The 12132-nt window shown below is 44.8% G+C and overlaps 3 protein-coding genes across 4 annotated transcripts; 1 reads left to right on the top strand and 2 right to left on the bottom strand.

Annotated features, from left to right (window-relative positions):
• Positions 1-5413: 5413 nt before the first annotated feature.
• Positions 5414-7206, bottom strand: LOC108156989 (ADP-ribosylation factor-like protein 8). Of its 2 annotated transcripts, XM_017288781.2 has the most exons (4): positions 6965-7166; positions 5880-6034; positions 5646-5807; positions 5414-5577 (listed from the first exon to the last, which is right to left on the bottom strand). In XM_017288781.2, the coding sequence occupies exons 1-4, from the start codon at positions 7085-7087 to the stop codon at positions 5457-5459; spliced, it is 561 nt and encodes a 186-aa protein (XP_017144270.1). In that variant the 5' UTR covers positions 7088-7166; the 3' UTR covers positions 5414-5456. The 2 variants fall into 2 exon arrangements, with proteins under 2 accessions (XP_017144270.1, XP_033244153.1); XM_033388262.1 differs by lacking the exons at positions 5414-5577; positions 5646-5807; positions 5880-6034 and adding an exon at positions 6302-6586 and having other exon boundaries at positions 6965-7206.
• Positions 7207-7823: 617 nt separating this feature from the next.
• LOC108156824 (pre-mRNA-splicing factor ISY1 homolog) lies at positions 7824-8928 on the top strand. Its single transcript, XM_017288522.2, has 4 exons — positions 7824-7889; positions 7952-7974; positions 8038-8198; positions 8266-8928. Exons 1-4 carry the CDS (start codon positions 7887-7889, stop codon positions 8901-8903), a joined length of 825 nt encoding a protein of 274 aa, XP_017144011.1. The 5' UTR covers positions 7824-7886; the 3' UTR covers positions 8904-8928.
• LOC108156823 (ATP-dependent RNA helicase dbp2) lies at positions 8927-12046 on the bottom strand. Its single transcript, XM_017288521.2, has 4 exons — positions 11019-12046; positions 10454-10962; positions 9759-10394; positions 8927-9702 (listed from the first exon to the last, which is right to left on the bottom strand). The coding sequence occupies exons 1-4, from the start codon at positions 11745-11747 to the stop codon at positions 9351-9353; spliced, it is 2226 nt and encodes a 741-aa protein (XP_017144010.2). The 5' UTR covers positions 11748-12046; the 3' UTR covers positions 8927-9350.
• Positions 12047-12132: the final 86 nt, after the last annotated feature.

The following is a 12132-nucleotide window of genomic DNA, read 5'->3' as shown; positions in this document are numbered from 1 at the left end:
AGGGACCACACTGAAAGCTGAGGGCAATTGCCAATTGCATTCATCAACATGACAGCTACTCGTCTGTCTCTGGGTCTGTGTCTGTGTCTGTGTCCGTGTGCCCGTGTGCCCTCTCTTCCACCAATAGCTGTCTCTGTCCTCCTCTGAGTCTGGGCCTTTTGTAAATTGACAGCCGCTGCTGCTCAATTTGAATGCAAACCACAAAATTGGATAATTTCCCAGTGACAATCGAGAGGGCTATCCTCTGCAGTGGTCTGGTCTGGTCTTCCCTCCCTGATATATGCGAAGAGCTAAAAGTTTCCCAGGAGCAGGCAGGCACTTGCCGGTGACCCCACAGAGTGCAGAGATCCCTCCTGGACCGAAAACAAAAAATAAGACAATGGCTTTTGGGGCGAATATGCAAAATAAATTTCACTTCCGAATCCGAATGCGAATCCTGGGGCTGCTCTCTGCTCTCTGCTTGTTGTTTCATGGCTTGTTTTACATATGTCCGCACCTAAGCAGAAGACACAAGACCACGACGACGACGACGACAACGGTGGAGATGGGCCTGGTCACCCACCATCATCAGGCTGGAAGGCAGCCCTGGGGGACACTCGACAATGGGCCAAATGGCCGGCTCGAAAAGGCAAAATGCAGGCAAGGCAACTCGTAAATCCGCTTCGATTGCTTCGCTCGAAATCCATTCGGAATTGATTGCATTTGGGGCAGGATCAGCCAGGGGTGCGGTCGAGGATTGTGGGTGCCTGCTCAAAATGTTGCAATTAATTTTTGCACAATGCTCTTTGTGCTATTTAGTTATGGAAGACTCCTTCGACTCACTTAATTGCCCCCCGAAAAAAAAAACAAAAGCAAAAACAGAACAGAGCTGAATCCAAAACGGTAGCTCCGAATCGGGGATAAGGAAGAGCAGACTCCTCGGAAAGAGACTCCTTTCGGGGTTCCTTCTGGGTTTTGCTTCTGGGTTTTGGGCTTTTGGGGTATCTGCTTTGTGGCCTTTGATTTGCATATATTTTGGTTTTAATTAGTTAACAAGCTGCTTTCGTTTGTTGCGATTGCATGTTGAACCACGACGCGTATCGTAGATGCTGCTGCAGGTATCTCCTGCCTCATGCCACACTCTACTCCTCTCTGGGGTTGCATGCATAAGGAGAGGACAGCAACAACAACAACAACAACAGCAACAGCAACGTATAAAATCAAACACGATTTTTAGCAGTTTTCAATTCCCGGAAATCTTGTACGATATGTAGCACCATACAACTGTGGATTGTGCTGATTGTTGCTGTTGCTGTTGCTGCTGTTGTTGCTGTTGCCGTAAGCCTCATCCCTATCCTGCTGCTGCTGCTGCTGCTGCTGCTGCCCAGGCCCAGGCCAGGCCCAGGCACAGGCTCAAGCCCGCGCGCTCGATACGATTCCGATTCCGATTCCCCAGTATCGTGCAAATGTTTCATTATTTAACTGATTTCAGTTAGCCAAAGACGACAACAGCTGGCCCCAAGCAGGAGGAGTCTGCCGGCGGACAGGCAACAACCAGACAACTTCAGTTGCTGGAATACCAGCGAAAATTCCAAGATGTTGTCATCAATTAAGCTGTGGCCCGACCGCGGCCAAGTGGATGCCGAGTGGATGGCTGTTCACACCTGAGAGAACTTTATTAGTCCAGTGCTGGGCCAAAAAAGGTGGCAAAGATGCGTAAATTATGGTCTAGGCACTGAAAGCAAATGGCGCTGGCCAATAAAATGCCAGATAAATCAAGCCAAAGACAAAGACCCAGACCCAGAGCAAGACCCACTGCAGGACCAGGACCAAGACCAAGACCAAGACCAAGACCAAGACTGAGTGCAGGACGGACTGCACGCGAAGGTGAAGGTGGAAATCAGCAGTTGGAGCTGAGCAAATTCAGCAGAAATGAGCGGAGACAGAACTTATTTGCATTCGCCTTGTTGTCAGCCAAGTTGTCGTCGTCTCGGGCTCCGTCGCTGTCGCTGTCTCAGTCTCTGTCTCTGTCTCTGCCCCTGGCTCCGTCTTCGTCTTCGTCTGGGTCTTTGGTTCCTGTCTTCGTCTCCATGGCATCCTGCTACTGACAGTTGGCTGTTGAGGCTAGGGAAGGGCACGGGGATCGAGAGAGAGAGATAGAGAGAGAGACAGAGAGAGAGAGTGGGGTAAAAGCCAAGCATGAAAACTGTTGCCCACGAGTCTGGCGAGTACGCGGTAGAGCATTCTGCCAGACAGCCTTTTGTTTCATCTTGTTAAGGCTTGAACTTTATGCCTGCTCCAGAGCTACTAGCCCCAGTCCCCCCACAATCCCCCACAATCCAGAGGCTGTACTGCCTGGTTATTGTTTCTGGTTGGGGTCTTTCTCTGCTCGTTCTTCTTGTTTTTGGTTTTGTTTTTATTTTTGCTACAATTCCTGGAACTTTTCAGGTGGCACAGCATGTTTGGGGGCCAGACACACTTTTGGTGGCCTCGTGCAGTCCCCATTGTGGGGGCTTTCAATTAAAATATATTTAAGCATAATTTGGTTAGAGCAGAGAGAGAGAGAGAAAGAGACAGAGAATGATGGGGTTAGAGAGGGAGTAAATGTACAAAAATATAGAGCAAAGTATAGGGGTCTCTCCCTCTGAAAGTCTCTTCGTTATCAATTTTCAAAAGTAAAACCTCTGTGTATCCATCATTTAGTAAAGATCTCAAAGGAACCCAAAGATTTCTAAGATGTAAACTTAAGAATAGCCTTTTAAAGAGTTCCTTAGTCCAATTATTTTCGTTTGGAGCTCTTACGGCCTAAGATTTCCCTTTGCCGTTCAATCAATAAATTATAAGTTATCTCTTTATATATTTATGGTCAACACCCCGCCTAGTTTTTATTTATTGCTCGCTCATTCTTTTCCCCTTTTTTTTTGCATTTTGTGACGGCTTTTCATCAAAGGAGTCACGATGATGGCAACTGTGGCGCATACAAATGAATGGTTTTGGCTTAATGTGGTCTGCGAAAAATACAAACAAAAAGTAAAAAATTTAAATGTTGTTTGGGCATGTTTTATATGTCATTATACAATCAGCACAAGTCGCACAAATCGCTGAAAATTAAGCAGAAAGAACTAAGCTCGGATCTGGCCCCTGCGGCGGCACCAGCGGCAAGAATATCACTTTTGCAGACATACACTGCGTGCCACAACTGTAAAACAAGCTGGAATAAAAATTGAAAATAAATCTAAAACTGGAAAGCAATTGTGGGGCATACAAGATGGATTTTCGAAAGAGATCTAAAATCTCCTTTCGGAAACTTCTATTCATCTTAAGCCTATGAAACGCACTGTATATAGGTATAAGCCCAAAAATAAACGACATCTAGGCTGGAGGAATGCGTAATTTTCGTATATGTTTTCAGCTTTTTGATATCTTTTTATAACCCAAATATTTTATCATAAAAGGGTATATTGTATTCGTGCAAATCGATTTAGAAAGAAGGGAAAGACAGGGGGAAACGTTTCCACGATTGTTTCTCTTAGTACTAACAATTCCTACCAAATGTATAGAATAATTAGATCGATTTTGTATATATGTTACTTAATGTACTTAGTGCATAAGAAATAAAACCAAGTAGCGGGTATCATATAGTCGGAATTCCGATCTAAGCACTTTTAGTTGTCTTTAATTTAGTTTTTTTTTTGTATAAAAATTTACGAGCACGTCGTTAGTTTTGGTTTCTTTTGGGGGGATTCGCTTCGAGTTATGGCCGAACCGAATGTTTGGCTTGTGGCAAATGGCCGTGCAGAGAGATGCTTATCGGGGGGCACTGTTAATGTCCAGCATTTAAAAGTGTAATTAACGCAATTTGAAATATGAAGCGACACAACAAACAAAAGACTGAGGCAACAAACTTGCAGAGGGTCCCCAGACGTCGGCCAAAAAGGAAGCAGGAAGCCCGGGACGAGGCATGAGAATATTTGATCATGACTCACAGACGGCTCGTGCTTGACACGTATTCCAGGAAGGTCCCTCTGCCACACACACACACACTAGTTCTATCCTCCGGTAGCTACTGCCTTGATTCTGCACACAGAATTTCTAATTAGCCAAGGGCTCACACTCCCATTCCATTCCTGCGCCTGTTCTCCTTACCAATATTTATGCGTTCATAGGACTGCGCGCATCTATCAATTGGTAACCTGCTACGGCTGCTCCGTTTGGGTGGCCAGCCACTTGTCTTTTGTCCTCTATAAATTATATTCGAACCGGTGCCTGGAATATTTGATTTGATTTCACTCGTTTCGTGTAATTTATGGGATTTTCATGGGTTTTTCTAATGTTTTTATAATTTGTCTTTATTGGTTTTCTTTTTTGTTTAGTTTCTTGTTGTTGGTATGCCTTGCTCGCTTCCAATGTTTTTTTATTCAGTTTTTCAGATTTGGTTATTGTACGAGTAGCTTAGAATTTGCATAACTGTTTCATACAAATTATTGTAATTAACTAGGTGAATGTTAATGAGCATACAAAAAAGCGTGACAAGGCTGGCTTAAGTACTTCGATTTGGTTTTGGTTTCGGTTTCGGTTTGGGATTTGGATCTCGGTTTGACTGCTGCCACTAGTAAAACTCAACAATTTCTTTTTTGTTTTTTTTTTTTGCGTATCTTACAATGAACTTTCAAGGGGCTACAGCATTCGAATTTCTTTAACTATGACTTTTCCATACTTTAGTTGATTTCACGTACATATAGGTTTATATTTAGTTTAAAACGCTTTAATAATAATTTTAGTTTATCCTCTGTTTTACTGGTTCACTTCTTGTTTCTGTTGTAGAGTTCCATTTTTGTTTTTTCGCTAAGCAAAAATTCAATTTATAAATAATAAGCGAAAAGTAAATATATTTTTATATAAAAATTATACAAAAATAATAATATTCATATAATCACACCAATAAACACTAAACATAAGTCTAACTAAACGTGGACACAGACAACGGAATCGGTAGAGACGCCAGGGACTGGAGAGCGGCTCGATCAAGCCAGAATGATGTAGTTTATGCGTGTGTTTGTTTGTGTTTGTGTGGGTTGTGTGCAGAGATTAACCAACAGTACTAACGATTTACACTGAGTGCCATAAAGCAGTTTCGAGCAACAAGCCCCGGATTTCTGCCGCGACACTACACCCTAGAATTCCTACAAGAAAAAAAAACAAACACAGTGTAAGGACAATTACAAAAACACAAATATGCAGACATTCACATTCGTACAGACAGATCATCAAGGCATAACTATTACTGTGTAAGTTTCGATTTCTTTTGCATCTGTTCTTAATCGATTCGCTACTCCGAATCTTTTCTCAATTTCTTCATTACTCTGCAAATCATTAAAATATAGGTTTTCGTATATATATATATGTAGTTTTTCTGTGTGAGATACAGTTCCTATGTTTTTGTGTGTGTGTGTGTAGAGGGGGTTTGTGTTAGTTATCTAACGACTTTGGCTTTTCGAATGTTGAATTAACCACTGCAGCGTTATGTCAATGTTATCCTTTTCCTTACACGAAATACTGTAACAGCAGATTTCACGGTCCTGTATGCTCGATAGATTCCTAGAATGGAGTTTATTACTTGAATTGAGGACCGTTCTAGATGATCTTGTTGCTCCCAGAACACTTACATTCGCTCAATGAGGCCAGTCTCGTCGAGCGCTCCTGGAAGATCACGTTTGTTGCCCAACACGAGCACTGGAATGCCGGCCAGCTGCGGCTTGTCCAACAGCGAGTGCAGCTCGTTCCTCGAGGCCTCCAGCTTATCCAGATCGGCCGCATCCACCATATAGCTGTCAGTTACATTATATTGTTATTGTTGATTTGTGTCCATTGTTCAATTATTAGGTTGATGATTAGCTTACACAATCGCATTGACGCCGCGACAATACCGTTCCCACATGGAACGGAAACGGGGCTGGCCGCCAATATCCCAGACCTTGATGGTTACATTGCCTCGTGTAATTTTTCGCATGTTGAAGCCTACTGTGGGTATCATATCCTCAGCAAATTGGCCGGACTGCAATATCAAATATTAGTGATTAATAGGGAGACAATCTAAGAACAATATACATCGAAATATAATAGAAGCTCGGAAAGATTGTAGAAAGCCTGAACAAGAAAATATTCTGTTTAAACCTCGGGACATCCGATTTTACTCGAATGCCTTAAAGCGTGCTATAGTTTTCGATGAGCAACGGCTCTAGCTAATGGAACAGATCTTGAATGTTCATAAATGAGCATGATAAGTAGTGGAAAACTCCCAACAAATTCCAGACATCAGTTTATTGCATGCGGGTACATTATATACATGACTCATAGTCAGCTGTCTCGAGCGCTCCTCCTCCCCAGAGCTGACTCGACTCGGGTTTCAATGCGTTTCGAAGCTGATATTTGAATCTGGATCGCGACTTATCAGCTCGCAAACGGAGAGAGGGAGAAGGGGCTGTACAATAGGTGGAGCGCCGGTACAATGGGCGGGGGTCAGCTGGTGTCGCGCCGATGATAATGCGTCATGGTTTCGAACATGCGTATAACGTTTATTGATTATGAGCGAACATAAAAAGTAGCGCTAAAATAAAACAGTTAGCATAGCGTTAATAATTAATGCAATGGTGAAAAAAAGAAGAAACTGCCCGATAAGACGGCCAGCGAAGAAACAAAGGCAATCAATAACCAAATAGCGAGACCTCGGGGCCAAGTTCATGGTGATTGCTCACTCGTCAGGGAGCGAGGGACTGTGCTCTCCCTCTCTCTCTCTCTCTTTGCGATTCTTTTCACAGTCGCGGGGTTAATTTCGTTTGTATTATTTGATGGAATAGTCATAGTCCCCGGCTTTCTCTGCCCCTCCGGGCCGTCGCCTAACGGCAGCAATCAAGCAACCCCCTCGCACACATTGGCAAAAACAGCACACTGTCACTGAAACACACACCCATATTTAAATACTCACTGCAATAACATTGACGAACGTTGTCTTCCCCGAGAACTGCAGCCCCACTAGCGTCAGTTCCATCTCCTCTTTCCAGAAGATGCTCTTGAACCAGTCGAGGATTCTGTTTATGAGTGCCAACATATTTGCACTGTTCTATTGGGCTTTTTTATTTTTATTACAATTCTTGTAGCAAATAAATGGCGTTGGCGTTAGAGGTGTCAAAACTTCGAGGGCACTATCGATAGTATCGATTTTTTCAATCATTTTATTCCAAACTATCGAGTGGCGCCACTATCGATGGTCTTACAGCTCTAGACTTATTGATCAAATATACCGTCCGACCATCAGAAGTATACCAAAATATACCGTCCCATTCTAAAAATATACCGTAAATATACCGTCGTACTCAAGTTATATTATACATATTCCTCGTTTTTGATATACCTTTTAGCTTCAAGCTGAATTATACATTCATACATAACCATTATTCATACAAATGATTAGTGTCTTGCATATACATATATATCTGAATACCGATACCTATTCTTGGTCTATGTAAGAAGACACTCCTTCAAAATATCGTTGAAATACCTTTAAACAGAGACCGACTAGTTTCTGAATTATTCTATAATATCCATTTCCCCAAGGTATGAAGGAGCGAAAATGATTCACAAGCAATTGGAAAAAATGATGCACGTAAGTTCGACTTGAGACATCGAAAATTCAAAAAAACCTGCGTATAGACGTTCTATAACCTATGTTCTATTGTGTGTGATAGGATTGTCAATGGTAGGCTCAATGGTAAAATTTAAAACAATTCAGTAAGCTAATAAAAATATAAGTAGGATATATTATAAACACTAAAACTATCGAATGTAACATCGGCTATCTGCAGATTCGTTGTGAATGACAAAAGCGGAAGAACAAGAAAGTAAACAAAATGGTAAGTTCGGCGATTTTTTTAATGAAATTATAATAAAATGTGTATAAACCGTGTACTTTTAGGCGAGAAATGCAGAGAAAGCAATGTAAGTGTGATCAATAAAATGTGTTAAATCGATTTTCAACGTGTCTTGGCCCTACTCTGGCAGGACCACTTTGGCACGTTGGCGGGCCGCCAAAGAAGTGGAATCCGGCGAAAAGGAACGCCGCCCGTACCTGGCCTCGGAATGTGGCGACCTACCCAGATGCGAGAAGTTCCGCTTGGAGATAATACGTGAAATATCCAAGAAAGTGGCACAAATACAGAACGGTATTAAATTCGATTTCCTTCATATAAAATGGCTTCTTATTCTTTTTTTGTTTGCTTCTGCTTTCAGCCGGTCTTGGCGAATTCCGCATACGTGATCTGAACGATGAGATCAACAAGCTGCTGCGCGAGAAGCGTCATTGGGAGAACCAGATCTCCGCGCTCGGCGGGCCACATTACCGACGCTATGGACCGAAGATGTTTGATGCGGAGGGTCGCGAGGTGCCAGGCAATCGTGGCTACAAATACTTTGGTGCCGCCAAGGATTTGCCCGGTGTGCGCGAACTCTTCGAGCAAGACCCACCGCCGCCGCCCCGAAAATCCCGCGCCGAACTTATGAAGGACGTCGATGCCGAATACTATGGCTACCGCGATGACGAAGACGGAGTTCTCATTCCCCTAGAGGAGCGGATCGAACGCGTTGCCCTGCAGAAGGCAGTGCAGGAGTGGCGCGAGAAAATGGCTCGCGATGGACGCATAGTCGACGACGACGACGAGGAGGAGGATGAGATCTATCCACTTTCTGGACCTGCTCGCGAGGCTGCTGAGGACGCCAAAGCCAGGGCAGCAGTGGACGATCCACACGGACTCCTGGCGCCAAAATTCACCGCCCATGTGCCCGTGCCGACGCAGCAGGATGTGCAGGAGGCGCTCCTTCGCAAGCGCAAGCAGGAACTGCTCGAGAAATATGCCGGAGGTGCCAATTAAGTTTCAATAAAGTGACTTGAACGTATTTTTGGTTAAACTTTAATATTGAATATAACAATGATACCTATTGGTATAAGGAATATGGGCTTAAGTACATCCAAACATAATTTCAAAGCATTTTTCAATGTGCTGTAGTCGCTTAGCACTGTAAACTTTTATTGCTTTGGGAGCAAATGAATTTGCTAAGTGATCCCACACTTATGATAGATTGAATTGTTGTCTGCTCCGAATTTGATAGTTGAATTGTCGATTTTGATAAAACCTCAAAGAGATTTGATTCATCTTGTCGGTCTTTGTCATCATCTTGAAAAAGGATTGGAAGATGCTGTACGTCACCATCTCATCTTCCAGCAGCTCAGCGGCCTGCTTCACAGAGTGTGTTTTGTTCTTTTGTTTAAAACTAGAAATTTTGTGCTTCGCGAGCATAATGGGAATTTGTCAATTAACTCAAAACTCAAAGCGATCGAAGCGACCACCACCGCCACCGCGACCTCCACCGCCGCTGCGAAAACCCCCACCACCACCATAGCCTCCGCCTCCGCCGCTGCGTCCTCCTCCGCCACCACCTTCAGCAGCGCGGCGCTCCTTCATGGCTTTGAAACGTCTGGCCATGCCGTGAAGCTGGTCAGGCACTACCTGGTTAGCTTCCTCCAAAATGTTGATCAGCTCTTGGGCCATTCCCCAATCCGACCGTGTGATAAAGCTAATCGAAGTCCCGGTACGTCCAGCGCGTCCCGTACGTCCCACACGGTGAACATACTCCTCGATGTTGCGAGGGAAATCATAGTTGATCACATGACTGCAAATATAGAAAGGGATTTAAAAGCTAGAGCAAAACCCTAAATGCTTCCCTACCTGATGTCCTCGATATCCAGGCCACGAGAGGCCACATCTGTGGCTATCAAAATACGCACCACGCCTGACTTAATGTCGGCAATGGCCTGTTCGCGGTCGCTCTGATCGCGACTGCCATGTATACACTGGGTCATGAATCCGTCCAGGGTCAAGTCACTGGATAGATCGTCGGCGCGAGCCTTGCGGCCGCAGAAAACGATTATCTTGTCGGTCTTTGTCATATTCTTGATAAAGTTTTTGATGATGCCGTACTTCTCGGATTCATCCTCCAGCAGCTCAATGACCTGCTTCACAGAGTGTGTGGCTGCCAGATCGAGGGAACCAACGCACACCTGGATGGGATTGTTCATGTAACTTTGGGCGAGACGGCGCACACCAGGCGGCCAGGTGGCCGACGTCATGATGGTCTGGCGATCGGGTCGAATGTCCATCAGAACCTTGCGAATCTGTGGCTCGAAGCCCATGTCCAGCATACGATCCGCTTCGTCCAAAACCAGATAGGTGATACTGCTTACATCTATGACCTTGGCCTGAACCAAATCGTTGAGACGCCCGGGAGTACAGATGATTATCTCCGCGCCACGCTCCATATCCGAGATCTGCATCCGACGACATCCGCCTCCATAAACACAAACCCTGAAAGATTTCACATCAAAACGGTCACAACATCTCACTCAAAAGTAGTCCAAACTTACGCTCTCATGTCGCGGAAAGAATATTTCTTTACCTCCATTTCAATCTGGAGCGCTAGCTCGCGAGTGGGCGCCAGCACAAGGACATTGGCCCCGCCACGCTGTCCTCTAGGAATGCTTTGATACTCGGTATGTATCATACCGGGCAGCAGAAATGCCAGCGTCTTGCCTGTTCCAGTCTGGGCAATGCCAATCATATCATGCCCCTTTAGCAGAATGGGCCACGCCTGAGACTGAATGGGCGAGGGCTTAGGGAAGCCCTGCTTCTCGATTTCGCCCAAAAGATCGGGATATTCGGCAAAGCATTGCTCGAATGTCCATACCGGATTCGGAATGGGTGGGATTTCTTCGCCCTCCTTCGGCTCAAACACAAGAGCAACTGTCGTATTATTGTTCTCCGCATGAATGCGTTTCACATCCGCATCGCTTAAGTTCGCCACCTCAGGGGCCTCCTTGTAAAAGTTCTTTGTTAATTTGGGAAGCTTGGCCCAGCGCGCTGCTGCTGCTTTTTTCTGTAAATAATTGGTGCCTTTATATTTAGGTTAGAGAGGAACTATGAGTCACTTACAGAGGCTTTGTTAAGGGCTGCCCAATCTATAATGCCAGTTAAATCGCCACCTTGATTATTATTATTAGAGGCATCCTCACAGCTGGTACCTTCGGTGCGATACCGGCCATAGCCGGATCCACCTCCTCCTCCATAATTGGAACCACCTCCTCCTCCATAATTGGAACCACCTCCTCCTCCATAGCTGGAACCACCTCCTCCTCCATAACTGGAACCACCTCCTCCTCCTCCTCCATAGTTGGATGCAACTGCACCGCCGCGAACATGTCCTCTGTCCCTATCGCGATTTCCAGAATCGCTTGATATTTGATTTCGTATGTACTCTGCGGCATCGTTGACATTCGTCTGGATATTGCCCAAGATCTTAACAGTTAAATCGGCTTTATCCACATTGACCCGCACATTGAAATGAGTTTGGATGCGAGTCACATTAGATCCGGCGCGGCCAATAATTCGACCAACCATGTCTGCGCCGATGTTGATCACTTCGGTGAGGGCGTACTCCGCGCTTTTTGCGAACCCTCCGCCACCATCACCGCGCTCCCGATCACGGCATCCCTGACCATAATCGTCCATTTTTCGACCTCCGTGGCCGCGCTGACCACGCGAGTTTTCGTCATGTCTCACGTTGCAGTCGTACTTATCGTTGAAATCTTTTCTATCACGCTTATACATATTCGTTGCAGGAGCTTGATCAGAATCTGGCTCATCCCAGTCTAGTTCTGACATTTCGGAAACAGTTCTTCGTTTTATTTTGAGGGAAATAGCAAAGCTAACACGTGAATAATGCTGAGTTTGCAGAAATTCTTTGCCGATGCAGCGTTAAACGGTAAAATTGCATGTGTGTGCGAGGCAAAATGGCGGCGTTGGCGGTGGCGAAAGCGAACAAATCCCTGCGGTCTGCTATCGAAGGCTGTGTTCCAGCTAATTTATAACTAAAAGCTGCTGAATAATTTTCATTTAGTTACTTTGGAATTTACTTTGGCAACCACTAAAAAACGGAACTCAAAACGCCCGCCCTTGCGAAACAGTGTGACAGGTGATTTATCGTTAAAATATACGTCCGACCCTCAGAAACATACCAAAATATACCGTAAATATACTGACGAATTCA

The sequence above is a fragment of the Drosophila miranda genome, chromosome 2, assembly GCF_003369915.1.
Source record: "Drosophila miranda strain MSH22 chromosome 2, D.miranda_PacBio2.1, whole genome shotgun sequence".
Classification (NCBI taxonomy): domain Eukaryota; kingdom Metazoa; phylum Arthropoda; class Insecta; order Diptera; family Drosophilidae; genus Drosophila; species Drosophila miranda.
This window is presented reverse-complemented; position numbering and strand designations above follow the sequence as displayed.

Excerpts from the sequence above, each read along its gene's own strand:
- LOC108156989 (XM_017288781.2), bottom strand. The coding sequence starts at position 7,087 with ATGTTGGCACTCATAAACAGAATCCTCGACTGGTTCAAGAGCATCTTC. Across the intron at positions 6,035-6,964 it reads CGTTCGTCAATGTTATTGCA|TCCGGCCAATTTGCTGAGGA; the intron begins GTGAGTATTTAA and ends TTGATATTGCAG. Across the intron at positions 5,578-5,645 it reads ACTGGCCTCATTGAGCGAAT|GAATCTATCGAGCATACAGG; the intron begins GTAAGTGTTCTG and ends ACTCCATTCTAG.
- LOC108156824 (XM_017288522.2), top strand. Across the intron at positions 7,975-8,037 it reads AGAAATGCAGAGAAAGCAAT|GACCACTTTGGCACGTTGGC; the intron begins GTAAGTGTGATC and ends CTACTCTGGCAG. Across the intron at positions 8,199-8,265 it reads AGTGGCACAAATACAGAACG|CCGGTCTTGGCGAATTCCGC; the intron begins GTATTAAATTCG and ends TTCTGCTTTCAG.
- LOC108156823 (XM_017288521.2), bottom strand. The coding sequence starts at position 11,747 with ATGTCAGAACTAGACTGGGATGAGCCAGATTCTGATCAAGCTCCTGCA. Across the intron at positions 10,963-11,018 it reads CAGCCCTTAACAAAGCCTCT|AAAAAAGCAGCAGCAGCGCG; the intron begins GTAAGTGACTCA and ends AATTATTTACAG. Across the intron at positions 9,703-9,758 it reads CTGGATATCGAGGACATCAG|TCATGTGATCAACTATGATT; the intron begins GTAGGGAAGCAT and ends CTATATTTGCAG.